The following is a 27,181-nucleotide window of genomic DNA, read 5'->3' as shown; positions in this document are numbered from 1 at the left end:
AGTTACAAAATAGATACTACAGTGTTTTGATGGTTAATGGTATATACTCAGTCAGCAGGTCCAGTTGCACCAAGCACTAGCCCTAGGTACAGGTAATGACTGCAGAAGACCAATTCTGATAAACAGATATTTAAGAAATTGCAAGCTGGCCATTGCCTCTGACATCTCTTAGAAGAGCTGTTTACCCATAGGGTATTGCGCTCTCTTTGGGGGTTGAATGTTGACAAGCAGGAATACAAGAATGACTAACATTTGCACAGTTATTGCAGCTTGGCCAGCTGTCCTGCACAGCTGGAGGAGCATATGGAAAATCTATTAATGGGACACAATGCAAACTGTTATGCTGCTGAGAATGTTTTGTTGCATGATCATGTAGCCGATAATGCTGTGGTACAGGATATGGGAGTTTTATGCAGGAATGTCAACTTTGTTTTTTGGATCTTTTGTTCCACTTCAGAATGATTGGTTCAGACTTTTAATGCGTTGGCTTGTTTGTATGTAGCATTATCTTGAGTGGAACAAAATGCAACTGATGATTTTCACGTGATAGGTGTCAGTGCCGTAGACCTTTTTAGTATCCAACGAGGCAGCCCTCATTTAGGGGATCAGATGCATCATTCCAAAGTATCCAGCTACCCCAGTACACATGGGCATGGAGCTGTAGCTGTAGCCTATGGCAGGCTCAGTGTGAGCGGCTCAGTCCATAGAGCTAGACTTCCATGAGTCCCATGGTCCACCTTTCATGGGAGAAAAGTTATCTGCCTCGTTCCTGGAAGAAAAATTCAGGCAATCATGATGGCTGTTCTTCCATTATCATAAGTAGTCTGCATCTGTACCAATTGCTGAGAATCTCAAGTAGGGAGAGTGCTGTTGCACTTAAGCCCTAATTGCTTAAGTATAAACAAGAAATTATTGTTATTGTTTATTATTATTATTATTATTATTATTATTATTATTATTAGCTTCCCATAGGCATCTGCTTGACCAGTGTCAGAACAGGATGCTGGACTAGATGGACCTTTGATCTGATCTAGCAGATCTGTTCTTATGCTTCTGAATTCCCATTTGGAAACTGGACCCCAAGAGCCACTTTCAGTACATGTCATTACATTGCTATTGAGATAAAACATTGCTTTCAATTGGAATGAACCCTGGAAATGTAAAAAGCAAAAACTTTCGGGAGGGGAATGGGTATAATTTTCTTTCTTTCTTTGCAGGCTTTTAGCGTAAGTCTTGCCTTACTGGGTACTCTGATCTCATCATGGCCACCATTTGCAATATGGACAGATATGGGAGCAGGATGGGTTGAAGCCATAACTGGCTGTGGACCACAGCAGGTGATTATCTTCCTTTTTTGAAAAAAGCCACCTGAATTTATACCCCTTAGCTGAAAATCCTATCAGGTCCAACAGGATTTCTGTTTGGTTCACCATCACAGTGCCTAAAGAGCAAGAGATGGTTGGGACCAATGCATGTACACAAAACCTTAAAATGCAGCTTATGGGTTTGCACTGTAGCTATCTCCAAAACCCAGTCAGGTAAAACAAGATGACTCCAGCAAAGGAAGATTTCCCATACCTGTTCTTAGGCATCTGTTAAAATTGAATAGTCATAAGAGGACTGAAAGGGGTTGCTTGGAGTAGCAATGGGCAGTGACAGGGTTGGGCATCCCATACCCTGCCCCTCTTCTCTGCCCAGAACTGCCCCCTTCAGAAGCAGCTTTTTCCAGGGGTCAGGGTGAAGCATCAGAGTTCCCTTACGCAAGCGCTAGTAAGGGGTTTGGTAACTAACAGTCAGTAAATTTCTAGTTGGCTTGCAGCATTTCAAGCGAGCAACTTTTGTATACAAGCAATCACCATTATTCTTCAAGGAAAGATCTGCAAAGGTTTCATTGCAAGTGTAAATTGAAATACAAATGCAAAATGTTTGAATGTTGTTTTCCAGGAGTGTTTACATGTAGAGTGAAATATTCTGTGTGAAGATTGTCTCAGAAATAGCTGTGACTCATAACTCAGGGCTTGTTTACAGGAATACTAGGCAACTTCCTACCTTGCTTCCAGTCTTGGTTAAATGATAACACTTAGCATTTATATGGTGCACTGTGAGTGCTCAAGGTATGGCATATATGTTATCTTGGTAATTCCTCCAACAATCCAACCCCATATTTCAGATTAGAGGCCTGAGTAGGAGAGAATAGTAGTTTTCCAAAAGTCACCTAAGAAATTTGTTACTGAGGTAAAATATAAATGGGCTGTGGTATTTAACTAAGTTTTACTTAGGGTAGATGTGTGAAATTACCGTATTTTTCCATGTATTAGAAAATGTTTTTTTACTCAAAAATTGTGTAAAAAAACTGGGGTCATCTAATGCATGGATAGTGGCATGGGGGGGGGGAGAAGCGGCCTGCCCGCCCACTGGTTGGCGGGAGCGCAACTTCCCCCGATGCCACTGTGAGTGGGAAACACATGCCTGCAGCTGCATTGGGGGGGGGAGAAGCTCAACAACTTTGGGCCATCTCCCCTCATTTTCTTAAAATTGAGCCCCCCAAAATAGGGGGGTCTTATACATGGGGGCGTCTTGTAGATGGAAAAATATGGTAATGAATCTAACTCAGTCATGTTAATTAATTTCAGTAGCCTTCCCTGAGAAAAACTTAGCTTAATGCCACCCCAGAAATATCCTAATTGGCATGTTCATACCATAATGATAACAATAGTCATAGTCATAGTAAATAGTGAAAATAATAATGAAACTAAACCAATTCTCACAACTTCTCTGCTACTGTTGCGTCTGCATTCTGCTGTGCAGCAGAGCTTTTCTGAGTTCAAGAGGGAAGAATTTATTTTGCCACAATTATCCATACTTTGGTATCATCCAGGCTCAATTGCTGCAGTGTGTTGTTGGTGCCTCTCTGAAAAGCCTTAGAAACTTCAGCTTGTTCAAGAACACAGCAGCTAGGTTGTTGACTGGGATTTATTGTATTGATCCTTTCTCTCCAGTGCTTAAAGATGTACATACTGACTACTACTTCGTGCCAAAGAACAACCCAAGGTGCTAAACCAGGGGTGAGAAGCTCAAGTCTTGGGGCTGAAATGTACCCCATAAGGCCTTGGGGCTCTTCCCAGGCCAGTTTCCTTCCCACATTGCACCTCATCTCCCTAGGCCACGCTCTTCTTCGACCCTGCTGCATGCTTCACTCAAGTGCTTTTGCTTGACAGGAATGTCTTCTTGAAAGGTGATAAAAACTTCTTGCTCACCTGGATTGAGGATGAAGCTGGTGTGTGTTGAAACCTCTGTGGCAGGAATGTAGTCTATACTGTACATACAAAAGTAGGAGTCACATACATTGTCCCATCCACTTTTTATTTGGCTCTGTCTACCACCGGCATGCTGCTCCCGAAAGGTTGCCCATGATGCTGAGAAAGGTTTGCTTCAAAGGTGGTAGGTGAGCACCAGTGAGAGAGCCTTTTTGGTGATGGTGTCCCATTTGTGAAATTTACTATTTGGAAAACTATGTCATTGCCATGATCTTAGAGGTATCAAGCTGTCCTTTGAAACCTCTTCTCATTGCTGAGCTGGAAACACCATTCGGACCTGAGTCAGAAGCCACAGGTGGGAGATGGGACCAAGGAGCCAGACCCCAGGAGCCAACAGCAATTGGAGCTAAGAAGCAAGCTGAGTTTGATGCTAAAAAGCAAGCAGGGTTTAGAGCTAAGGGACAAGGTAGGAGCCAGAACAGTGAGAGACAAAGAGAAACCAGAACCAAAGGGCAAAGTATCGGACATGAGAGTGATGGGCAAAGTACCAAATGTTGGAGCCAAGGTCAAAGCAGGAGTAAAGACCAGGAACAAAGGGCAAGCAGACCGCAAGACAAATCATGTAGTTTTTGACAGAAGCTGAACTGCAGCAGAACAGACACAGCAGCTAGGTTGTTGACTGGGATTTATTGTATTGATCATATCTCTCTGGTGCTTAAAGATGTACATACTGACTGCTAGTGCTTGTCAGATAACACGGGTTGGAACAGAAATCAGTGCCTTCTTATACCTGTAAACTGGAGTTAGGATCAAAAAGCTGACTGAATGACTAAGAGGACAGTCCAAACTTAAGATCCATTGGGATGAGCGAGATCTTCAGCTCAGCTTGACTAGCTTCCTAGACTTCAGATTGCTCTGTAAAGCTTGAAGAAACATACCGGTATTGTCACAGTTCTGCTAGGTGTCTCACATGTAACCCCCTTTCCCCAGAACTAAATCTATGTAGTGTGGAACTGTTCAGGTAATGGGAATAATTCAAGTCGCCATTTTAGCTCAATCTATGTGCCCTTGACAACCACTTTTGTTTTTCTTTGCTACATAAAACATGCAAGACTTTCCTGGAAGATACCCAGGGCTACAGGTGGGAACAGCATGTTTATTTTTCAGCTGGCCATGTTAAATGCTAAAAACTGAGCTTTGGAAAGGCAGCTGTGTGTGTTCAATGTTTATTGGATTCTGGGAACAGTCAGTGCTTGGGATTGCACTCTTTGCTGCCTTCTATTTATTTATACCTTTTCATCCTGGAAGCAGGTAAATAAACATAGGCTAACAACAGCCTCATATGAAGTTCTTACTGTTTTCTTCTGCCAAACCCTCCAAATGAACTGAGAGAGATATTTCAAAAACTGATCCATCAAGTTCAACAAAGAAAAACGGCTTGGGAGTGGAATAGATGGATTTGTGGGTTTTTGTTTTTTGTTTTGTAAATGGTACCTTTTCATAACAGATTGTTACAAAGACATGTCTGTTCTAAGGAAACCCTAAAAACAAAGGCAAAAAACCACAGACATATTTGAACTCTCCGGCAGTTTCCTCTGAAAAGGCAATGGACAGAGAAAAGCTTTCCTCATCCTTGTAATAATTACAGAAAGGTGTGTGTGTGTGTGTTTCTTTTGGGATATAGATATTCCAATGTTGTGTTGTAGAATCACTTACATCAGGACAAATAGATTCTACCTGTCTGCCTAGAAGGCAGGTTTAGGCCCTGCACAAAAAAAAAATGTGTGAGCCCCATACTCTTGTGTCCCTTTTGTTTTTAAAGAACAAGTTGTTTTTTCACAAAGAAAACAAAAGAGTTGACAAAAATGAATCCGCTCAACGAGGCCAGCTGCCCTTGGAAAGGTTTCATTCTGTTCAGTGGCTTAGTACTGAGCCGGGCTCTGGTTTTCGCCTTCAGCAGAATCCCCTTGGACGAAAGCCGCAACAGGATTCTGGAGCAAATAGCTGCCTTGCATTCCTTTGTTGCCTCTTTTGCTGCAGCTAATTAAAAGAGAAAAGCCCTTTAATATTTAAGCACCATTAACTTGGCTGAATTATTAAATGTCAATTTGCATTATGTGCATAAAAGGATCAATAAACATAAAGAGAATAAAACAGTGAAGATGGCCAGGGTTAGGGAGGTGCCAGTTCCTCTTATTGATGGGAGAAGGAATCTTTCTTTCCCTGCTTTCCTGGCTATGGTTATTTAAATTTTGGCAAGTGAGAGTAAAGGAATGGGGTACTACATGGGCCACCTTCACTCCAGAGGTTTTTTAGGATCTTTAAAGGGATGATGTGAAGATTAACATTATTTGGCAGAATATGCAGAGGTGCTGAGCACAAGCTATCTTCAGCCACTCCTGATATTCTACTTCTCTCTCCCTCCTCCTTTTTCCTCTGCTGTATTTCGAACACAGCTTGGCTGGGATATTTGACTTTGCCAGTTTCCCAAGCTGCCAGAGGCTGCTGGCTCTTTAGGTTTAACTGTACTGCAGAGGAAAGCAGCAGAAATCCAGAGACAATCAGTGTTTGTTTGCTTGTTTGATAATCTGAAAATCCACAGGCACATTTCCCCATTATTATTTTTTTGTGAGCATGAACTGAGCTCTGGATTGAACAGTCCTTAAGCGCTAATAAAAGAGGGCCATTAGAATATGATAGGAGCCGTCACTCAAGTTCCAGAAGTTTAGAATTTGGATTATTTTGAATGGTACATAGAGATATTTTCATGTTTATGTCTGTATCTGAGTGTTAGAGATATGATTAATGGAACTCTTTCCCTCAAAAAAGTAGGGCTTAAAAATTATCTTAACTTTGGCTGGTTCGTGTCTGTTGTTTTTAATTACTCCCCAAACAGCTTAAGCAACAAAAGGCAGCATTCACAATGGACAACTGTATTTGAGTAGGAAATACGAGTGTAAAAATGCATTATATTAGGGAAATTGCTTTCAAAAATGCATATATTCTGCAAAAATGTGTGCACAAATGTGTATATTAAGAGAAATGCTCACAAAAATGCACACAATTTTACATGCAGACTTTTAAAAAAGTGCATACATATGTTGAAATTGAAGTTAAGATTGGAAAAATGAAGAAGCCAAAACTCTAACCCTGGCATTCATAGCTACCCATTTGACTACACCTAGATCCCTTCTTCATCAGACACTTGAGAAATCAAATGATGCCCACAAGTCTGAATGCTCAAAGGTTTTAGCACAACCACCATGTCTTTTCAGGCAAAGGAATACTGCTTTGCAGTGAGCTGTATTTCTAGCTACAGCAGACTGAGAATTGTTCCATAATCTATTTATTTGCAACCAAATATGTCTCCAGTCCACTTGCCTCTCTCCACACACACACACACACACACACACACACACACACTTCATCCTTGAATCTGCTTAATCCCATGTGTTCAAAAAGAATGCTGATCTGTGTGGTACCTTATCACCCTGGGATGTTCTGTCCCTCTGGGAGTAGTGCAATCTAGGGATTCTATGACAGACTGTATTAAGAGCTTAAGTGCAAGGCATTGAAACATGAACTGTTTGGTGACTGCAGTCCATCAGCTGCTTAGATGCTTATGAAAACAAGGCTGTTACAGAGAGGAGGCCGCTTGGAATTCTGGAACTTCTGGGATACAGATTTTGAAATTCTGGAGCTATCTGGACCCCTAAAAGTCACAAGCTCATGTTAGAACAGAAGGTTATTTCGGCCATGACACTCCTGCTCAAATCTGACAGTTGAAAGTCTAGATCATTTGCAAGGGGTTCCGTTTATGTGCTCTAAAAGTTAATATGAGACAATCTAATTCTTTTTATGTAGGCAGTTAAGTAATTGCTAATTTAGGCTTTGAATGTTACAAGGGCCCTTCTCTGTATTATTTAATGTACTTTACAGTTTGCTAAGGTAGCCCCACTGTGTTTAGCAGCCCCCTTCCTCATGCTATTGGGTTGGGTCTCAGTCTTCTGCCATAAAGCCCATACTGTAGTAACAAGTTCTGCTTCGTTCCATTGCAAACATCAATTATACATTAACATTGTTTCTTTGTCACATGTGGTAAGGAAATCATGAAAGCCCACTTTGAATACATGAATTCACGGAAGAATTGTTCCTTCCATCCTTCTCCCACTGCACTGAAGATAAGCTTGGCTTTCTGCCAAAGCATTTTCTAGTACAAGAGCAGTGAAATATTTCCGTTCATTGAGATTTTCTCAGTGAGATTTAATGTGCCAAGTATTTTAGGTAAAACCCATCCTCACACAATGGAAATTATAGGTTCTTTACCCACTTTTCTCTCTTTGACCTCTCAGTAGAGACTATGAATGAATATATTTTCATGTGCCCCTTTGCCCAGTCCTCTGACTGCCTTTTTAAAAATACCATTGTGCCATATTTTTAAATGTTTTCTTAATTACCTGTCTAATTAAGATATGGCTAATTAGTCACCCACAAGGCACATCCTGCACCTATCCTTATACCAGTGTTTTTCAACCTTTTTTGGGCAAAGGCACACTTGTTTCATGAAAAAAATCACAAGGCACACCACCATTAGAAAATGTTAAAAAATTTAACTCTGTGCCTATATTGACTATATATAAAGTAATTCTCTTGAATTTTTCAATTTTTCCCACGGCACACCAGGCAACATCTCGCGGCACACTAGTGTGCCGCGGAACAGTGGTTGAAAAACACTGCCTTATACCATATTAGGGGCTGCTTCTCCCTTAGCAGACATCCCTCCTAGCAGGCAAATGAGAGACACAATCATAGCCTACTACAAAGGGGCACCGACCGAGGGGGGAAACCAGTACTTTGCATTGCTTTGGGCTTTCTAGCACCTCCTCCACATTCACTTGAGAAGCAGTGTTGGCTGGAGCGAAAGCTGCTCTTAGGTTTCACGCTCCAATCGAGGACCTGTTGAGAAAGAGGAGGTCACCTGAGATGTCATCATCACAGATGCCTCAGGCTGATCATCCATTTTCCCACTGGGAGGGACACCTGCAGATTAGGTGGGCAGCAGCCAGTTTGCCATTGAAGCAACTTGCTCAGAGAATGGGCCTAGCTAGTTCTGAAGGCAGCAGCATACTGGATTCCGTTTCTCATCGGCTACCTATGGTTGTTCCCCGCATTGGGGAAATGGAAGATAGCCCCAGGGATCTCTGTGTAGTTTTAAGTTGATTTGCTGCTGGTGGGTGATTGGGATTTCTTGGAGACAGGTGTTGGACCAGGCCTGTGGAGTGATGGGGGGGGCAGCCAAGTACATTTGCCCTGGGTCTTGGTGGGCTGCCAGGGGCCTGTCGGACTTAAGCTTTCATGCCAGAAATGCCCCCTGCTTCTTAGCTGACCAGGGACTTCATGGGCAAAATGGTCATGGATGAAACGCCCATGCCCGTCCATATGTACTGCAAGGCTTTGAAAGTGAAATCAGGACCTGTGTTACTGTGTACCAACAAGACTGCCACCCTGGGCCTCAGACAAGGTCTGCATGGGGCCTGTGTTGAACTATACATTTTTGTCCTCCAACTCCACTAGTTTTGGAAATGGCAGCTAAAAGCAGAGGGAGTAGGGACAGAGTCGGGGTGATTGATTGATTGATTGATTTAATGAAAATTTATTGAAATTTTCTAATAAACAAAATACACAGAGCCGGGGTGATTTAAACCCTCAGTGCCCTGACTGGGATACAATTCCCCCCTTCTTGGTCATTGGATTGATAATTTGATAACCCTTCTTCTCAACTTACCTGCATGCATCAGCTGAAGAGGAGAGCTACGAAATGTCCTCTGTGCATTTGTGTGCCTTGCATGCCCGGGGGGGGGGTTAACACCCTCATTGCTGGCATGTCGCCTTCAGAGGGTTGGCCAAGGGTGAATGTGGGCCACAGGCCAAAAGAGGATAGCTGCTCCTGCTTTATGGAAGGTGTGTGTGTGCCGCAGAAGCAGATTGTTCAGTATGCACTCTGCTTTCTCTTAGCCCAGTCCTATGCATGTTTACTCAGAAGTCAAGGGACTTACTTCCAAGTAAATATAGATAGGATTTCAGCCTTAATACCTGCAGCTGACAAATGTTGGACGATACAACAGAGTAGCTAGCTTTTAATTTTGATGCTGAAGCTTTTGTTTATCTTTAGCAAAGTCCTGAATGTTTTCTGTCCTGCCTGCCAGGGACTGCCGTATGGCACTCCTCGCTCTGCCTTTTGTGTCTCTTTTCCAGCACAGAAGCCGCAGCTGTTGCCCAATGACTTTTGATTTTTTTTGGGGGGGGGAGGCCACGTCGTCCCTCATTGATCAGGGTACACATATGTACCTTTGCAACTAATCCAGCTGACAGATGATTAGCAAACTGACATTTCCCTTTCCCTTTTGAAAGGATAAAGCCAGAGTGTCTGGGCTGCTCTTTCATGTCCTCTGTGGAATAGTCCAGCAATAAGACAGCAGCTGAGTTTCAAAGTGCTCCTCTTTCTGGATCCACAGACACAAACATCTTTTTAGAAGGGGAGGAGGAGTCACTGTTTGTTGCGCCAAAGAAAAGGGGAAATAAAACAAATGGTGCCAACATTGACCTTGGGAATTATCTGATCTCAGACAGAGGCATGAGACGAGACGGAGTGACAAAGCACATGGGACAGAGGCAGTAAAAATGTTTGCTTATAAAAAGGTTATTAGCAACCGGTGAACTTTTCCAATGAGTAGCCAGTTTGAGCAGCTAGTATTGGATACACAACATGTGTGCTGTCCAGAAATCCAAGGAAAAGAACAGCTAGAAGTCTCTAGCAGCTGTCAGAAATCCTAATATCTTTTCCGTATTTGTGAGATTCTCTCCCTCTCCCACCCCATCTCTTATCCCGCTGCAATCCTCTTAATATATGGACACTTGATAACTGCATAATGCATTTATCTTTGTAACATCTGTATCAGAGACTCACACGAGGATGAGCTAGTGCTGGGAGGGTAAGGGATATGGCTTGGATTTTTAATTTAGTCAGATTAATATCTCTTTACAACATTTGTAGATCAAGCTACATGCATATACATACACACACACACACACACACACACAAACTAGCAATGAAATATAGGGAAAGGACAGGAATGAAAATTTCATAAACAGAGTGTCATTTCATCCCTGATTTTACAGATGAGAGACTGTAGCAGAGAGAACTAACATTTGCTGCATGACACACCCACCCTTGTGTTGTGTTGGCACTGTTTGACCACTATTAATGTAATGCCCTCCATTTAAAAGGAGTATGTATTGAGAAAGTATTGCTGTTGTATTACATATGCATTGTTTTTGCAATCTCTAGCATAGTTATCTCCAGTGAGCTTCAGCCTTGTGGCCCACCCCTTTGTAGAATCTGCTGCTCAGAATATTGGACTGATTCTTTTTAGAGAAACCTCATGATAGGATTTTGAAAATTCCCAGAGATTTAATGCAGTTTTGAGTTTTTTGGGAGTGTGTGCCAGGTAGGGTTGCCAAATACAGTTGTACCTCCGCTTACGTATGGGATGCGAACACGGCAAACCCGAAAGTATTTTTCCAGGTTTCGCTGCATGCACATGCGCAGAAGCGCTAAACCGCACAGAAGCAGCCCTCCGGTTACAAATTCCTCAGGATGCGGCCGGACCTCCAGAATGGATCTTGTTTGCAACCGGAGGTACCACTGTATTCTGACTTGAGAAGCCTTCCTTGACAGGACATTGAAATGCCCTGTGTGTGTAAGGCATGCATGGAAAAGCAAAGGTAATGTGGTAAAATATATTTGAAATAGATACTGTGTATGCCTAAGGTACATAGAGTCCTCATTCACACGTAGCAGAAAGCTGTTAAATACATATGCACACACATCAGCCACCCCTCACCTGCTACAGTCTTTGTTCTAAAACAACTGGAGATTATGAGGAAGGTGGCAGTCATTTTTATGAAGTGATTGAAGAGAATAACTTAACTAAGGTACTGATATGGTCCAAGCAGGATTGGGCCTGAAATAGGCAAGTTTCAGTGTTTGGGTCCAGCTGTTATTCTGAGAGGCCAGAGACAGGGAGTGTAATCCAAGGGAGCCAAGGGTCAAATTCATTGAGCATCAACTGCCTGGCCAGAAAGGCCAGAAGCTGGTAACATAGTCTTAAGTCAGGCAGGAAGCCAGTGCTCAAAAGCAGCAGCTTAAGACCATAAGAGCCAGAGGCAAATAGAGCAATTCAGGGCAGGCAGGATGCCAATTTCCAAAGACTGCAATCCATTACGGCCGGTTGCTCAGAATCAAGGAGCAAACATGGAGGCTGCAGCTTCATAGGGCCTGGTGCAGTGGCAGACCTTGAGGTCTCAAATTTCAGCAGTACCCCGAGCAATGCCAAAACTGGGCGCCTCTTACTCTCCATGCCCAGTGCGACCGAACCAGTCGTGCTCCCCTAAATCCACCTTTGCCTGGTGGAAAGTGATGTATTTGCCATATCAACTGACTCAGGGCTCAGATGGGTGGTGGGACTTGGCGCTGCAGCCTATGTGGTCGCAAGGCTTAAGTCAGAAAAACAACTCTGGGATCACAGGAGGATAAACCACTGGAGCTTGGCTGCTGACAGCCCCAGTTTGACACACACTGGCACCTTACAAGTATAGTGACTGCCTCCCATTCTAAACAATTGGCACATGACTACTGGGAATTGCAACTTGAGTAGGGGGTTGTGGGACCCCCACGCCAGTGCCCCTGCCTCTGTCTCTGTGTTGTAGAGGATGTTGGGGGCACAGCTGTTGCACATGACCCCACGTCCCCTACATATGGTAATTTGGCTTCAGCATTGCTGTTCTTCCTAATGTCTGTCTCAGCCTCCCTCAACTAAAAATGTATTAAGTTGACTGAACTGAGATTCTAGAAGCACCAAATGCCAGGACTCATTCTGAAAATTGTGCATAATGATGATAAACAGTATGGCCTGTCAGTATCAAAATATCAGCAGTCTTGGTCATTTACATGCTGCCTGTTGCCTCCTCCCTCTTCCCCTATTTGTGTTGTGGTGTTAACTGTATTGATGGGCACAGAATGGTCTTTCTTCAGCCATTAATACATTATCGATCTCCACCCCTCATGATGGAGTTAATGGACACTGATCGTGTATTATTATTTCCATAATCAGCCTGAAGCCGGAGTGAATTTCCCATTGCAAATGCTCCATCAATATTGTGCTTGGCTTTCCAAGGCTGAAGGGGAAGAAACCTGATTATTTGTTTTTGTTTAAAATTTCGGTGGTGCCTGCAGCCTTCATCCTTGATAGGGTAATGAATGTCACCAGTGGAATAATGAAAGAGACTTCCTTAGAGATGCAGCCACCAACCTTTCTTAGAAAGAAATTAACTATGTCATCTTTAGGCAGTCAGAAAAAGTCACTATGCAAAACTGCTCCCTTTGTAACAGAGATGCATCTTCACTCTATTAGCCCATTGTACTTTGGTGTCTGAGGTTAGTGTGTTACCTCACGTAAGATGGAGAAAGAAAATTTCCAGGATGCATAGCACACTTACATTGAAGCAAGTTCTATGGAAAACAATGAATGTATATAGCCTGACTGGAATGTATATAGCCTGACTAGAGACATATGGGCAGTAAGTGACAGGTCAAGAAAATTTAGAGTGGAGACAGACTTTTATAAGTATCCCCACAAAGCCATCATTCCCCATGATATGCACACTTGTCTATTATCTTTGGCCAACAGGTATTGGTTTGCAAACATATACAGTGCAAACATATACAGTGGTACCTCAGGTTAAGTACTTAATTCATTCCGGAGGTCCGTTCTTAACCTGAAGCTGTTCTTAACCTGAAGCACCACTTTAGCTAATGGGGCCTCCTGCTGCCACTGCGCTGCCAGAGCACAATTTCTGTTCTTATTCTGAAGCAATGTTCTTAACCTGAAGCATTATTTCTGGGTTAGCGGAGTCTGCAACCTGAAGCGTATGTAACCCGAGGTACCACTGTATACCATTTGACTTTAGACAGTAATGGGACTAAAAGGACTGCAGCAAATATTTGCCCTTTTGAAAATTCTGATCATGATTTCTGTCCCCCCCCCCCAAAGTGGTCCCATCCAGTCACAACAGCATGATACCACATGACCAATCAGATATGGCTAAATTGCCAAGCTGGAGGGACTGACTATTGCTGACTAAAATGTTTGCAACCCCCATTCTTTTGTATCTTTTGTGATCTTTGGATGAAGGGTGGTGGAATAATAATAATAATAATAATAATAATAATAATAATAATAATAGAAGCGAGTTTGTACACCACAGGCAATAGTAGCTCTTCCATTTTTCAGCTCTTTTAAAAACTGTTTGTAGCCTATCAAATCAAATCAAAATTTTATTACGGTCAATGACCAGCACACATATTAAAACATAGAATCAATCAGAAATACAATCTAAAATATATTCTAAAAATTTAGTCTGACGAGATTTATCATCATTAATTCATTATGTAAAATATAATTGGATAATAATTGCACTACATCAAATAATGAATTGGCAAATCGGGTTCTCTAACCCATGTCATAAATTGGTTTGGGTGCCACCAATTTGGGCGGACCGAATCTTAATGGCATTAGCACAAAATTTTGCCACTTTAGCTGTAACATATGAATTGGAGTCTGAGAGAAGCCATTTTATATAAAAATCTTCAGAGCATCCTGGGAAATCGACCAATATCGTATGAATAATTTCGTTTCGTACGTCCTCATAGAAACAGCATTGGAAGAACACATGTTCAATGGTCTCTACTTCTCCGGATTTACACGGACATAGTCTGTCACCCAATGGGACCCGTCTAAACTTCCCTTGCAGAACAGCGGGTGGCAGAATGCAATTTCGGGCCAGGGTAAACGTTCTTCTATGAGATGGTATCTCAAGATGAGTTAGATACCTAGCTGGGAGAGACAGGTGTCTCCGTTCGTCCGGAGTTAGAAAAAGAGGAACATTACTTAAATCGTTTTGTCTCTCAATATCTGTTATCCTCTGCTTAATAATGTTCTTTGCTAAATTGTAACCACGAGAAATAAGAAGGGTTGGGTGTGTGTGTAGCTTATAAAAGCATGCAGCTGCTTTACCCATAGGGATGGGTGAATCTGTCAGTTTCAGTTTCTCTCGGTTTCTCATTTTACTAATCTTTAGTTCTCCACATTTCCACATCAGTCTGCCGAATTCTTTTTTAAAGTCCTCATGAAAATTCATCAGTGCTTTTGTGTAAATTTCTTCTAATTTACACATTTTTGTCCAATATACACACACACATTTACCCCATTATAATGCCTTCTTATTTGCTAATTTCTCCGATACATGCATTTCTACACACACTTTACCTCAGTATTTACATTTTTGTAGACATTAGTTGTGTGGAGAAATGCACTGCAAAATTTGGAGAAGTCTGAATTTTGAAGGATGACTGTGTTTTGATTCCTGTATTGTTTTGGAAAGTATAAATTAGGAAAGCTCACATTTAAAATGTAAAGTGAATTAAACTTTATCCTCCATTACTACTTATGCTGAAACAAGACATTCATCTATCTAGCCCAATTCTGTCTACCCTCAATGGCATCAGCTCGCTAGGGTATTAGGCAAAGGTCCTTGAAAGAGATCTCTGTGAACTGAGGTCCTTCTTAACTGAAGATGCCAAGAGATTGAACTTGAGACCTTGTGTGTGTACGCAAAGCATGCACTCTGCGCATCAGCTGTGGCTATCCATTGAGTGACGGCCCCTCCTGAAACAGCTGTCCTATGTCCTAGACTAAAGAACCATCCTTCCCCTTGAAAAATCTTGTAGTGCTTTCAGCAAGCAAAATAAAACATTTCTGCGTCATGTTGTACGAAACATAAGTTGCTAATGGTACCATTTACACAAAGCACTCAGCAACCATTTTGAACTAATGCCAGAGATCAGGGACCTGCTGTTTTGAGTTTCTTACAAATTTCCCCAGAGGCGTAGTTTGCCCACTAAAATGGAAAGTCCTTCTGCCAGTTGCTTTGCATTTTTCCCCCAGGTGTTTTAGGCTATGGGAGATTACAGCATAACACAAAAAAGAGATAGCATATGAAAAGATGAAGCTATTGTACACTGAAACAACTGAGCCATTGGGACAAGTATTTTCCAGTGTAACTTTGCAGTGGCTCTATCAATTATCATGCAGAGGTCCTCCCCAACCCTCTTCTTGGGAATCCTTTTGTTTACAATGCCAGCAAACAAACCTGCAGCCTTCTAAATGCAAAATGTCTGATCTACCACAGCTACAGCTGTTTCAATGTGTTACCAAATTTCTGTTTATCTTCTTGACATAATGATGTGCTCCGCCAAAATGATAAATGGGCCTTTCCACATTTCCTTCTCATCTATGGTAATTCCTTATTTTCCTAATCCAGGGCTAATCTCTTTCAGCCCGAGGCCTGCATTTACCCTTGGCAGATCATCCAGGGCTGCATGTAAACCATGGGTGTGGCCATCCCATGAAACATCTGAAAGGATGCTAGAGCTGGGTGTCACCACTCTAGCTCTCTCTCACACACACAGCTGATCCATGCCACTTAGTTGAGGCGGCAGGTTTCCTCCTTTCCTTACTCATCAAATGATCAATCTGATGACAAGCATTTGCATTCCTTACAGGGCACTCGACTACACAGAGAGGTATAAACCTCTGTGTTCACTCCAATGCTGAATCTACTTTATTCATTTTTGGTTTTGACTCAAAATGGTGGCATCTTCAAGGGGCATAATTTTTTTTTTGGGGGGGGGGTTCAGATTAGGCCACAGGCCAGGCATTCTAAACCATGGTAACCATAGTTACAAGCCTATTTGCATTGATTTTTTTTTACCCACTTTCAATTTTTGGAAAATGGCAAACTCGATACAGAGCCTACTAATTTATGTTCTTTGGGAGACAGTAGAGGCCTTTTATGGCACATTATGGAATGTGGCTCAGGAATCATTTTGATGGCAGAGACATCCCCATGAGTTACCTTCATATTACCAACCCAATAACAAGCACATGCATATGGAATGCTGGGGAACTGCTACCATGTTATGATTTATTACTACTTTGCCATGAGATAACAAGACACCTGAAAACAGCCTAAAATAGCAACTCGGGGTGGGAGGAAACGGAATGGATTTATAATTAAATGCCAAAATCCCCAGGCTTCAGGGTTTACTCCTTTCCTGGTGCCAGGTGCAAGGCTTGTGCACTGGATCAGAGCTGTAGGAGAACCGGCAGGCGAAGTCTTGAGCTCCTGAGCAGATGGTTCCAGTACAGCCGGTGCGGCAAGTTCACTCTCTTCTTTGCAATGCTTACTGGACTTGTCTGCTCCACAGGGCCCTGCCGCTCAGAATTGTGTGGCATGGCTTTCTGAGTCTTTGTTACTTGGCTATTCTTTCAAGAGCTGCCAAATTATATAGTGAATCCTGCGTTTGCACAGCAACAGGCTTAGCCTTGAAATAAGGCTGTCCTGCTAAGCTTTGTCATTTCTTCGAGACTGCTGGCAGCTGCCTTGCTTGTCTGTTCCCTTCATAGATTGTACTACTACTACCTTCTTTTAAAATGTGGACATTTGCAAGAAACTTTCAGAGAACTCTTGCAGAAGAACGAGCACTTATACAAAACGGCCCCCTTTGCTCCTCCGTCCCATTAACAGGATGAAGAATAGACTTCCCTGGAGTGTGCCAGCTGGAATGGATAAGAGCAGTAGGATGAAAGGGAAGGGAAGAGCCTTCATTTAGACTGGGCTCACCTGGCCTAGCCAGTGGGGTGGTGGAGCAGGAACAGGGGGAGTGCAGCTCTGGAGAGAGAAATTGTGTATAGATGCTTACATGCTAATGCGAGAAGCCTCCAAGCCAAGACAGCTCAGCAGGAGTGCTGCTTATTAAAGGAGAGAGTAAATATAGTAGGCATAATGGAATGGAGAGGACCATTCTTGATACATACTCTAGAGGAAGGGCAGGGAACAGCATATACACAATTTAAGAAGGATACTGACAAGACAGTTTAACTGGGCACCACAAATTAATATGGATATTGACAAGCTGGAACGTGTGCAGAGGAGGGCAACCAAGATGACCAAGGGTCTGGAAACCCAGCCTTATGAGGAACGGCTGAGGGAACTGGGCATGTTTAGTCTGGAAAAGAGGAGACTGAGAGGAGAGATGATAGCCATCTGGAAATATCTCAAGGGCTGTCACATGGAAGCTTGTTTTGTCCTGCTCCAGAGGCTAGGACTCAAACCAATGGCTTCAAGTTACAAGAAAGGAGATTCCAACTAATCACCAGGAAGAACTTTCTGACAGTAAGAGTGGTTTGACAGACTCGCTCGGGAGGTTGTGGACTCTGCTTCATTGGAGGTTATTGAGCAGAGATGGGGTGACCAAATGGCATGGAAGCTTTAGTTGAGATTGCAGGGCATTGGACTGGATGACCCTCAGGGTCCCTTCCAGCTCCACAATTCTGTGATTCTGTACTCTCTATCGATAGCTAGTAGCCACAATGGCTATGCTCTGCTTCCACAGTTGAAGGCAGCAATGTTTCTGAACACCAGTTGCTTGAGGAGAGTGCTCTTGTGCTCAAATCCTGGTTTGCTGGTTTCCCAAAGGCATCTGGTCAGCCACTGTGAGAACAGGATGCTGGACTAGATGGGCCTTTGACCTGATCCAGCAGGCTCCTCTTAAATTCTTAGCAAAGAGGATATAGTGTGCAAGAAGCTAGAAATTGCAACAGGTGGTGCTAATATGGCTCAAGAGTACTGTGGCTGTTCTGCTATCCCCCTGACCAAAATGCCCAGAGTGGGAACAGACCACAGTGGACCTCAGGTATATGAGCTCTCCCACACCTGTCTCTGGAGTGGCCATGAGGCATACTTAGGAATCTTTTGCTTCCATTTTCTTTTAACTATAGCTTTTTGTGCTATGCAAATTGACAAACTGGTGTTGCTGTTTTGTTGTTGTTTAGTCGTGTCCGACTCTTTGTGACCCCATGGACCAGAGCACGCCAGGCACTCCTGTCTCCCACTGCCTCCCACAGTTTGGTCAAACTCATGTTGGTAGCTTCAAGAACACTGTCCAACCATCTCGTCCTCTGTTGTCCCCTTCTCCTTGTGCCCTCATTCTTGGTTGCTGTTTACTATGCTTATAAAACTGGCTTGTTTTAACAGACCATTGTTAACATTAGCCACAGTTTAAGGTTCAGCTGAAACACTAAACGGTGGTTAATGGGGAAAAAAGAAGTGAAAGCTCCCAAACTTCTTGTGGCTTTACTCCCATGTAGGGAGTGCCCATGCATCAGGCTTGTTGTCATGCTTGAGCATGACATCTGAACGCAACCAGACTGCTGATCTTCTTACTTAGCACAAAGCAACCATGACAGTCAAGCATGGGGCTGTGTTAGATTACTTCCTTTGCTGTTTTTTTTCTGATTACGTTTTAGCAGGAACATTTGTTCCTCCTGAAAGCACAACAACTTGAATATTGCAAAAGGAACATCTGTTAGTGCCTACATCTGACTACCAGATGTTATGAGCATAGTCATTGAATTTCACTCTAGTTCTATTCCACAGGAATATCTCACAATGTGAACAAGCTCTGTATCTCAGAAGTGATTCTCTGACAGTTTACATGTTATTGCACCAGTGTTAGCAGAAGTTGGATACCTCCTTGAGTATCTCATTTCTACCTATGCTTCTGGATAATGTAGAGCAGTAAGATATTGTTATGAATTTGTGGGTGCCTTCACTCCACTAAATTCTTGGGTCTAGTGGGTGTTGGAGTTTGATCAATTAGGTTGAAGTATTAAGATGGGCTGCCAAATGCTGAATTTAGCAGGGTCAAAATGCAGGCCAAACCAGTTTTTCCATGCTCAAGAAATTGCCTGGGAGAAGAGCCATCATGGAGAACAAAAGGAAGGTAATTCATCAGAGCATGTATTTGTTTTTTGTCCCAGATTGGGTCTCAAACATTTTATGTTTTTATTTTTCTTTATTGTTTCATTTATTATTATCTCATTTTGCTTTCCCCCCTGTATTCTATTAATATTATTATCTACATATTCAAGCATCCCTTTTATGTTGTTTAATGTTCTTTGCTTTTCTATTAATCAATTTCAGCTTTCTTATGTTTATATTTTCACTTAATTCTTTAATACTTTCCATTATTACTCTTGTTACTTGTTCATTAATTTGTTCTATGTTTAATAGGAAGTTGTTCGCGAATTTGTAGTACTTCTAATTTACTTTCTATGGTTGCTTTAGCATCATTGTGATTCCTAACCAGTCATAAACACATTATTCAAAATGCTACAGTACTAAACTCGCAGGCTGCTTAGATCAAAAGTGGTCAGAGATAAAAAAGCTACAGAGGCAGCCGCCATGCAGAAAGAAAAATTTGCGGAAAGCACATAATGAATTAGAACAAATAAGCAATATTTTTGTATAGTTATAATAAAATATAAAAATGGACCACAGTGAGAGAATTAGTACCTTGTATGTTTTGAATAATGGACAATACTAGAAGCTCACAGCCATGCTGTACATTTAAAGCACCCTTGTACCACTTTAACAGTCATGGCTTTCTCCAAAGAATCCAGGGACTTGTAGTTTACTGCTTCATAGAGAGCTATAATTCCCAGCGCCCTTAGTTCCCCTACAGTTCCCCCAAAGAATCCTGGGAAATGTGATCTGTTAAGCATCTCCTAAAAACTCTCAGCCTCCTTAACTACTGTTTCCAAGATTCTTTGGTGAGGGAAAACAATGACTCTTAAAATGGAATAACAGTTCTTTAAAGAAACACAGAGGTGCCAGCGCCCTCCAGATGTTTTGGTCTATATTTACTGTCCTCTCTGACCATCGGCTATGCTGGCTGTTGGGGAAGGCTGTGTTAAACAAAGTAAAAATGTTGGAAGCAAAAGTATGAGTTACAAATATGTGGAGGTACAGCTTTTAAGGAAACATAAAGGCTTTCAAGGTTCCAAACATTCTAGTACGTCCCAGCTTTTTGCTTCTGCCAAGGCAGCATAGGAGATGCCTGGCCGTCACATGCACTTGACCTCCACAGTGAGGTTTCTAACAAGCCCTTCCTTTGATGTATATATGCATTAAAATGAAAGGAAACTGAAGCGAATAAAATATCGTACCTTTATGCCTAAAGCAATGTACTGTACAATACTATTATTGCCGTAATATGTGAGGTTTATGAGACTTCTGCTACTGAAAGGATGGTCATGTTCATAAAAAGCAGCACTGGGGAAAGAAGTGCTTTTTGGCAATGATCAAACCAACATTTTAACTATTATAAGTTAAAATTAAAACATTCAGTTCAACATAACAGCCGGACTAAATGCAATAACGGGCCATCAGAATGCAGGCACTTTCCTGATTAAAGTAAAGCAGAGAGGGAAATCCAGGATTAATGGCATAGAAAGGAGCTTGGGTGGTACAAAAAAAACAAACAAACAGCAGCAGCAGCAAACCAACCCCACAACTATTTAGTGTTCACTTATTACTGAGCCACATCCTGGGTGACATAGCCTAGTGGAAGTTGCCATCTTGCAGCCTGGATACCAACCACTTCTCTTTAAATCTCCCAGTGCAGCAGGGGAAAAGACAACTGCAGCTCCTCCCCATTGTTCCTTCCCTTCTCCCATCAGCCCCCCCTTCCTGCACCAGCCCTGGCCAGCAGATTTGCTGCACAACATTTAAGGGAGGAGGCAAACAGAACAGAGAAGAGAATGGACAGGAGGAGTTACAGCTACATTACCTCCCACTGCACAGAGGGATTTTGAGGGATTCGTGCAGTGACTGGTGTGCGAGGTGACAACCCTAAGTATGTTCTTAAAGAGAGTTGAGTCTTCCATTCCCATAGCCAATATGGGGAGTTGTGGGCTGGGCACATGTCAAAGAATGCACACAAGGGATGGAGAGCTGTTGGTGCACAGAAGTCCCATACCATACAGTATTTGTTTCTCTGCTTTCAATATGTTCTGTTGTATGCTGAAGCACAAAAACTGAAAGAGTAGGAGTCTGTTGCATGGATAAGCCCTTCGTTTTGAGTTGCCACATTAATAAATATATAGACATCGGCTCTGTGCCTTTAGCAGTTGCATTACAAAGCAGAAATCAACAGGTGAAGCTTTCCCCATCAGCATCAACTCCACGCTGTGAAAAGCTCTGGCTGTCATGACTCTTGCAGTCAATAACAAGACACAAAGGCTCTCACCCCCGAGAGCTGTTATGCCTTGCTGCCTATGTTTCCACAGCCTAACCCCAGCACCTCTGCATCCCTGCCCATACATCTTTGCTAAAAAAAATCTATTCTCCTGAAGAGAATTTCAGAGCATCTCTATTTCTTTCCTTTTTTGTGGCGAGACTTTGGCAAGTCTACTTGCCTCTCAGCCAAGACCAGTTCAGAGTAGATTTATTTTAAAATCACTTCGCTCTAAGCTAAGCTAGTCAGATTCTCTGTGAGCTGCTCTTAGCTTTAAGCTGATTATTTCTTAATTTTATTTTCATTTTAAAAACAAAACAAAATACACCAGATCCACATACAGTGACATTGACCAGTCATCTGATGTGTTTGTTTACTAATGCTTCAGGCACCAGCCTCTGTACAGTACAATCCCCTGTATCCCATAACTTGTACGTAAAAAAGTTGTGAGAATCAGTAGCAGTAGCCACAAGCCTCTTAGACTAGGGCTGGGATATCAGTCTCTTGAACTGCCAGATATCTTGTGAATGTGCGCCGATGAATAAATATGGAGAAATAATGACAAATAGAGAACAAATGTTAAAGACTGTGGAAGGATTCTATGCAGGTGTGCTATGAATCCCAAGCTACAGAAGAGAATGACCACGAACAGAACCCCCTGACAAAGGGTAATACAAGAAATTATAAACGAAGGAGGAGATAGTTGAGATATTGGTAAAACTATTAAATGAATGTCCTATAATATCAGCTGTCAAAAAGCGTAGAAAGGAGACAGTGATGAAATATAAAGGGAAGTGTGCATTTTCAGCAATTCAGGGTTATGGTGCAAAAATAGCTGCTTGATAGTAAAGGTAAAGATAAAGATGTAACACTATACTACTGATTCGTTATGGTTACTGCATTACCTAAGCATAATAACGCAGTAGTTTTAAAATGATTTAAATTGTTTATTTTGAGCCAGTGTGGTGTAGTGGTTAAGAGTGGTAGACTCGTAATCTGGGGAACCGGGTTCGCGTCTCCACTCCTCCACATGCAGCTGCTGGGTGACCTTGGGCTAGTCACACTTCTCTGAAGTCTCTCAGCCCCACTCACCTCACAGAGTGTTTGTTGTGGGGGAGGAAGGGAAAGGAGAATGTTAGCTGCTTTGAGACTCCTTCGGGTAGTGAAAAGCGGCATATCAAATCCAAACTCTTCTTCTTCTTCTGCAGCAAGGTAAGGCCCCAAATATATCGAATAATTTCAAGGAGGTAATATTGTTCGAAAAAGGAAATAAGCAAAAGAAGAATTGAGAATTATCAGCTGATAAGCCTCTTGTTGCATATGTACAAACTATTAAATAATATAATTGGTAAATGCTTAACTAAGAAAACGGCTGATTATTAACCTAGTGGGGTTTAAGAAAGGATATGCCACATCTGTTAACTATGAAAATATTGATTTAAAAATTGCTGGGGTTCTCTCACCAGAGTCCTTGCCCCAAACCTGGATCTTGGCATCCAGGGAATTCTCCTTTCTATATGCATATTTTTTCCCTTGCCACCAACAAGCTGGATGCTAGCAAGGAAGCAGCCACTGATTTATTTAACTATGATCCCACAGAGGCTGAAGGTGGAACGATGTGGCAGCGTTGTCGTGGAGCTATTTTATAGTGTCCTTTTGACTTTTTTTTTTTGCCTTGTAGTTTTATTCTCACAAGCCCCCAATCCCCCTTTCTAGGTTTATATAAATGTTTCATCCTCGCAATACTGGTATACTTAGTAAACATTAATCCCTCGTCCTCCTGGGAAGGGCAGGCCTCCCATCTGCTCAGCTTTGCATTCTGTCTTGGGCATGTTTGTTTTTTAATGACAGCCGAGGTTCTTGTGAGCATAATAGCAGGAGGTCTCTGCAGATGTTGAAGGCAGGGGAAGGAGGGGCAGCGATGAGCTCCAGCGTATTTGCTGTAAAGGCGTTCTAGTAAACACATTGAATCTATTAATCCACAATTGTTTGGATAGTACTTGTGGAATAATCCTGCCAATAAATCACCAGTCATCTGGAAAGAGAAACAGAGGAGAAGAGGGAGGGAAGAAAGCTCCTGTGTAGCAATTGTGGTGGTGATCCATAGAGAACTGCTATCCATTCATAAATATCCACCGGCTAGAACAAGTTAATTCACAACAAGTTTACTAGCAGTTAAAATGTCATGCAGGTTTCATTTGTCATCTGACAGATACCAGGGTTTGCAATTGATCCAGTCTGTTTTTGAAGAGCTTGTTAGCACATTTCATACAGTGGGTAGGTAGCTTGTATAGATCCAACGTCTGTTCTCAAAGTGAGACTGAGTTGGCCCCAATCCAGGTGTAGAACTGGCTTTCCCAATCTGCATCCTGGTGTGATGAAAATATAGCATTCTTTTCAGTTACAAAGCCTCTCCCCCACTCCGAAACTGAAATTTGTTTATGTAGGTTGGAGGAGAAATGCATGTGTTGGAAGAAAAGTGTGGTGTTAAGTTCAGTTCCCAGCTTTTCATTTGTGCTGCAATCATAGGACCAGCTCTTCTTGAGTCGGGGCTTAGAGGAAACTAAGAGAGAGTGCTTATGTGATGTGCAAGTAGTTAGAGGGAAATCGCCCACCATCTTCCGGCCTGTACATGGTACTGGAAACTAAGCACACCTTTTCAAGGAGCACAGAAGGACTCAACTCTTGAGTATAGTACCTTGTTTCTGAATGAAACCAGCAACTGTATCTAAACATTGTCCTCCTATGCCTTCGCCCATGGAAGGTAAGGAGGGCTAAGCTCCAATCATACTGAAATCATTCATGGCAGGACCGGAGCTGAGTCTCTGTTCTGGCACTATAATATTAGTCAGAGGTTCCTGCATCACGTGTGTAATGAATCTTCCAGTATCCACACCATAATCCAAAATCATCTGTTGTATCTTTCCAGCAGCCTTAGAGGATTCTGCCATACATCACACTTACAAGATTTCATCATAGTCATCTCTTTGTAGTCTTGTCACCAGGCCTTCTGAGACATTTATCCTTCTGTTTTCCTTCTGGATTTACTTTGTTTCATTAACAAACAGATGCCACGCCATATTAAGAAAGCAAAGTCTGCAGTGGATGTTTGGAATGTGATGTAGATAAGAATTCTTCCAAACAAACACTCTTGAGGATGATTATCGCTCATTTTGTCTCCAGGTGCTGGTAGCTGACTCACACCATAAATGCATAATCTTTATAACAATGAATCGTGGATGTCAGTAGTTGTGTCAACCCCATCATTCTTTCCCACAACCAGTGAGAAGTAAAGAGTACCTAGTTACACTTACATCTATATTTTGGTTACCTAAGGCTGGTCCTCTGAATCCCTTCAGTGAGCCAGTTGTACCGACTATTCCAGTCTATTCCAGGCTCAGTTCAAAGTGTTGGGTACTGCCTTTAAAGCTGTAAATGGTTTAGAACCAGAGTATCTAAGGACTCTATAATCCTGCTCACCCAGGGAAGCTTTGCATCTGAGGTTCATCTGGTGGGGGCTTTATCTGTGGTTCCACCCAGGTTATGAAACTCTGCCCAGAGAAATCTGTTTGACTTCTTCAATGTCTTTTTAATACTTCTTCAAGTATTCTTCAAGACATTTTATTCAAGCAGCCATTTAATTTGTCTAGTTGACTGCTATTTGGTTGATATTTAATTTTTATAAAATTTTCTGTCCTGTCTGTAATTAATCCTTTTAGCAATTTTAAAATCAATAACGAAGTAGTTAATGTTGATTGTTTTGATTGCATTTAATTGTGACCATTGGTCACCATGGGCACTAGTTTAAAGTGGAAAGGTGGCTTCTCCAGATTAAACATTAATCCACCATTTGCACTGTTGTTCTGCTACCACAAAAGTGATAATACATTACTCATTCAAAGTATTTTGCATCCATTGGTGGTGGTTGCTTGTGTTATTGCAATAATGCAGCAACTTGCTAGTGACAGAGGTGACACTTTGCATTCACAAGGTCCCAGGTTGGCTAAAGGACTCAGGTCAGGGAACATTTCCTCTCAAGAGCTTGGACAGCCAGACAGCTCTGGGTAAAAGGGTCTGACTCATAGAAGGTGGGTTCATGTGTTGCAAAGCAGCATGAATATTTGTACCCTTGGAAATTTAATGTCTCTAAACAAAGGAAGTTGAAAATGTGATACCTGTGGAGATTTGGTTTTTGTGTGTTTTAAACTGCATACAAAAGGGAGCAAATTTAGAAACAGCTGTGGTGGTTGAGCAGGCTTGAGTTGTGGTGGTTCTTGCAGCTATGTGTGCTGTTCAGTCTGGTGTTCTTTTCTTTTAGAGATTCCTATAGCCTTTGCAGTGTTTGCAATAAAAGCCCAGCTTAGCCGCTGTAAGTTAAATGTGCTCATCCATCTGCCAAGCAGTTCAACACGAACACCTACTCACAAGTGAGAGCTCTGCATGGTTGTGTTAGTTTTCTAATTGCACAGAGCCCATACCCATGAGTATGTGCTCCTGTGTTTGCAGAGAAGTCCATATAGCAGAAAGAAGACCTGGCTGTGGGGGTTAGGGACTGAAAGTATAGCTCTGCTCCACATCAACATGGATATGCCCCATGTGTTAGTATTGCATCAATAGAGCTTCAGTGAGTGGGCATGGGTTGCACTGGAGATTAGCATCCCTAATTCTTTCTTTTTCTTCATAGCTCCTGCTCAGGCCCAAATCATCCATGCTGGGCAAGCATGTGTTGTAAAAGAAGATAACATCAGTGAACGAGTGTACACGATTCGGGAGGGTGACACCCTTGTTCTGCAGTGTTTGGTTACGGGGCACCCACGGCCACAGGTAACCTTTCTGTCCCTTTTGCCGCCTGCAGCACTTTCACTATGTGCTGTTTTGCCAAATGCCAGGAATTCCCCTCTATGTTAGTGTAGATGTTCTGTAGAACATCAGTGTGTGAGGAGCTCAGAAATAGCCAATGTCCTGATTAATGGAATGCTTTGCAGAAATCATTGTTCTGCTGCCACAGCTGGATACTGTAGTGTTCTATCTTCAGTTCAAGCATTCCCTTTTGTAGAAATGCTGAGCCCACCTCTGCCCATTTGTATTTGGAGATTGCTGACTCAGATACTTGACCATGCTAAGTCAACTCATTTCCCAGAGGGATATGATTTTGAAGCATTACTGACCTTTACTGGAGTCCCACGGTACAAGGGTGAGAGACACTCCCAACATAGTAGACAATGATGTGTGCAGACAAGACTCTCAGCCTAGGAACGCTATCACTAAAAGCCAGCCAGTGACTGTCTAAATGGACCCGGGAGAGCACAACATGATGTGGATAGGGGCCTCCAGGGAGTAAGGTACATTAAGAGCAGAAGAAATCACAGCACTTCCCTCCTGCTCTTGCATAGCCTTACTAGTCACAGAAGCTGAATCACTGTGACTGTCAGTCATCTTCTCTGGATTCACAGGCAAGTGGCTATTTGCAAATAGGATGTAGGACACAATGCACCTAAGAGGGCAAACTAGTTAAAAGTATTCAAGCTGCGAGAGCTATTCACTGGGCAAGAACCCATTTCCCTCAGGAACGGCCCTACTATTAGGAAAAGTGAGGAAAGAAGCAGTGCTGTGGCACATGGCCTGACCTGCACCCCCTAAACTAGCCTGCTGCCCTCAAGCATTA

The 27,181-nt window shown here is 42.4% G+C and overlaps 1 protein-coding gene across 1 annotated transcript in view; it reads left to right on the top strand.

The window, feature by feature from the left end:
• MDGA1 (MAM domain containing glycosylphosphatidylinositol anchor 1) overlaps nucleotides 1-27,181 on the top strand; it is a 254,017-nt gene that overhangs the window by 66,445 nt on the left and 160,391 nt on the right. Inside the window, exon 2 of the mRNA XM_033144575.1 lies at nucleotides 26,201-26,340. Within this exon, the coding sequence (XP_033000466.1) occupies nucleotides 26,201-26,340 (140 nt within the window). The remainder of the gene's footprint in view (nucleotides 1-26,200; nucleotides 26,341-27,181) is intronic.

This window comes from Lacerta agilis, chromosome 3 (genome assembly GCF_009819535.1).
Source record: "Lacerta agilis isolate rLacAgi1 chromosome 3, rLacAgi1.pri, whole genome shotgun sequence".
NCBI lineage: Eukaryota > Metazoa > Chordata > Lepidosauria > Squamata > Lacertidae > Lacerta > Lacerta agilis.
This window is presented reverse-complemented; position numbering and strand designations above follow the sequence as displayed.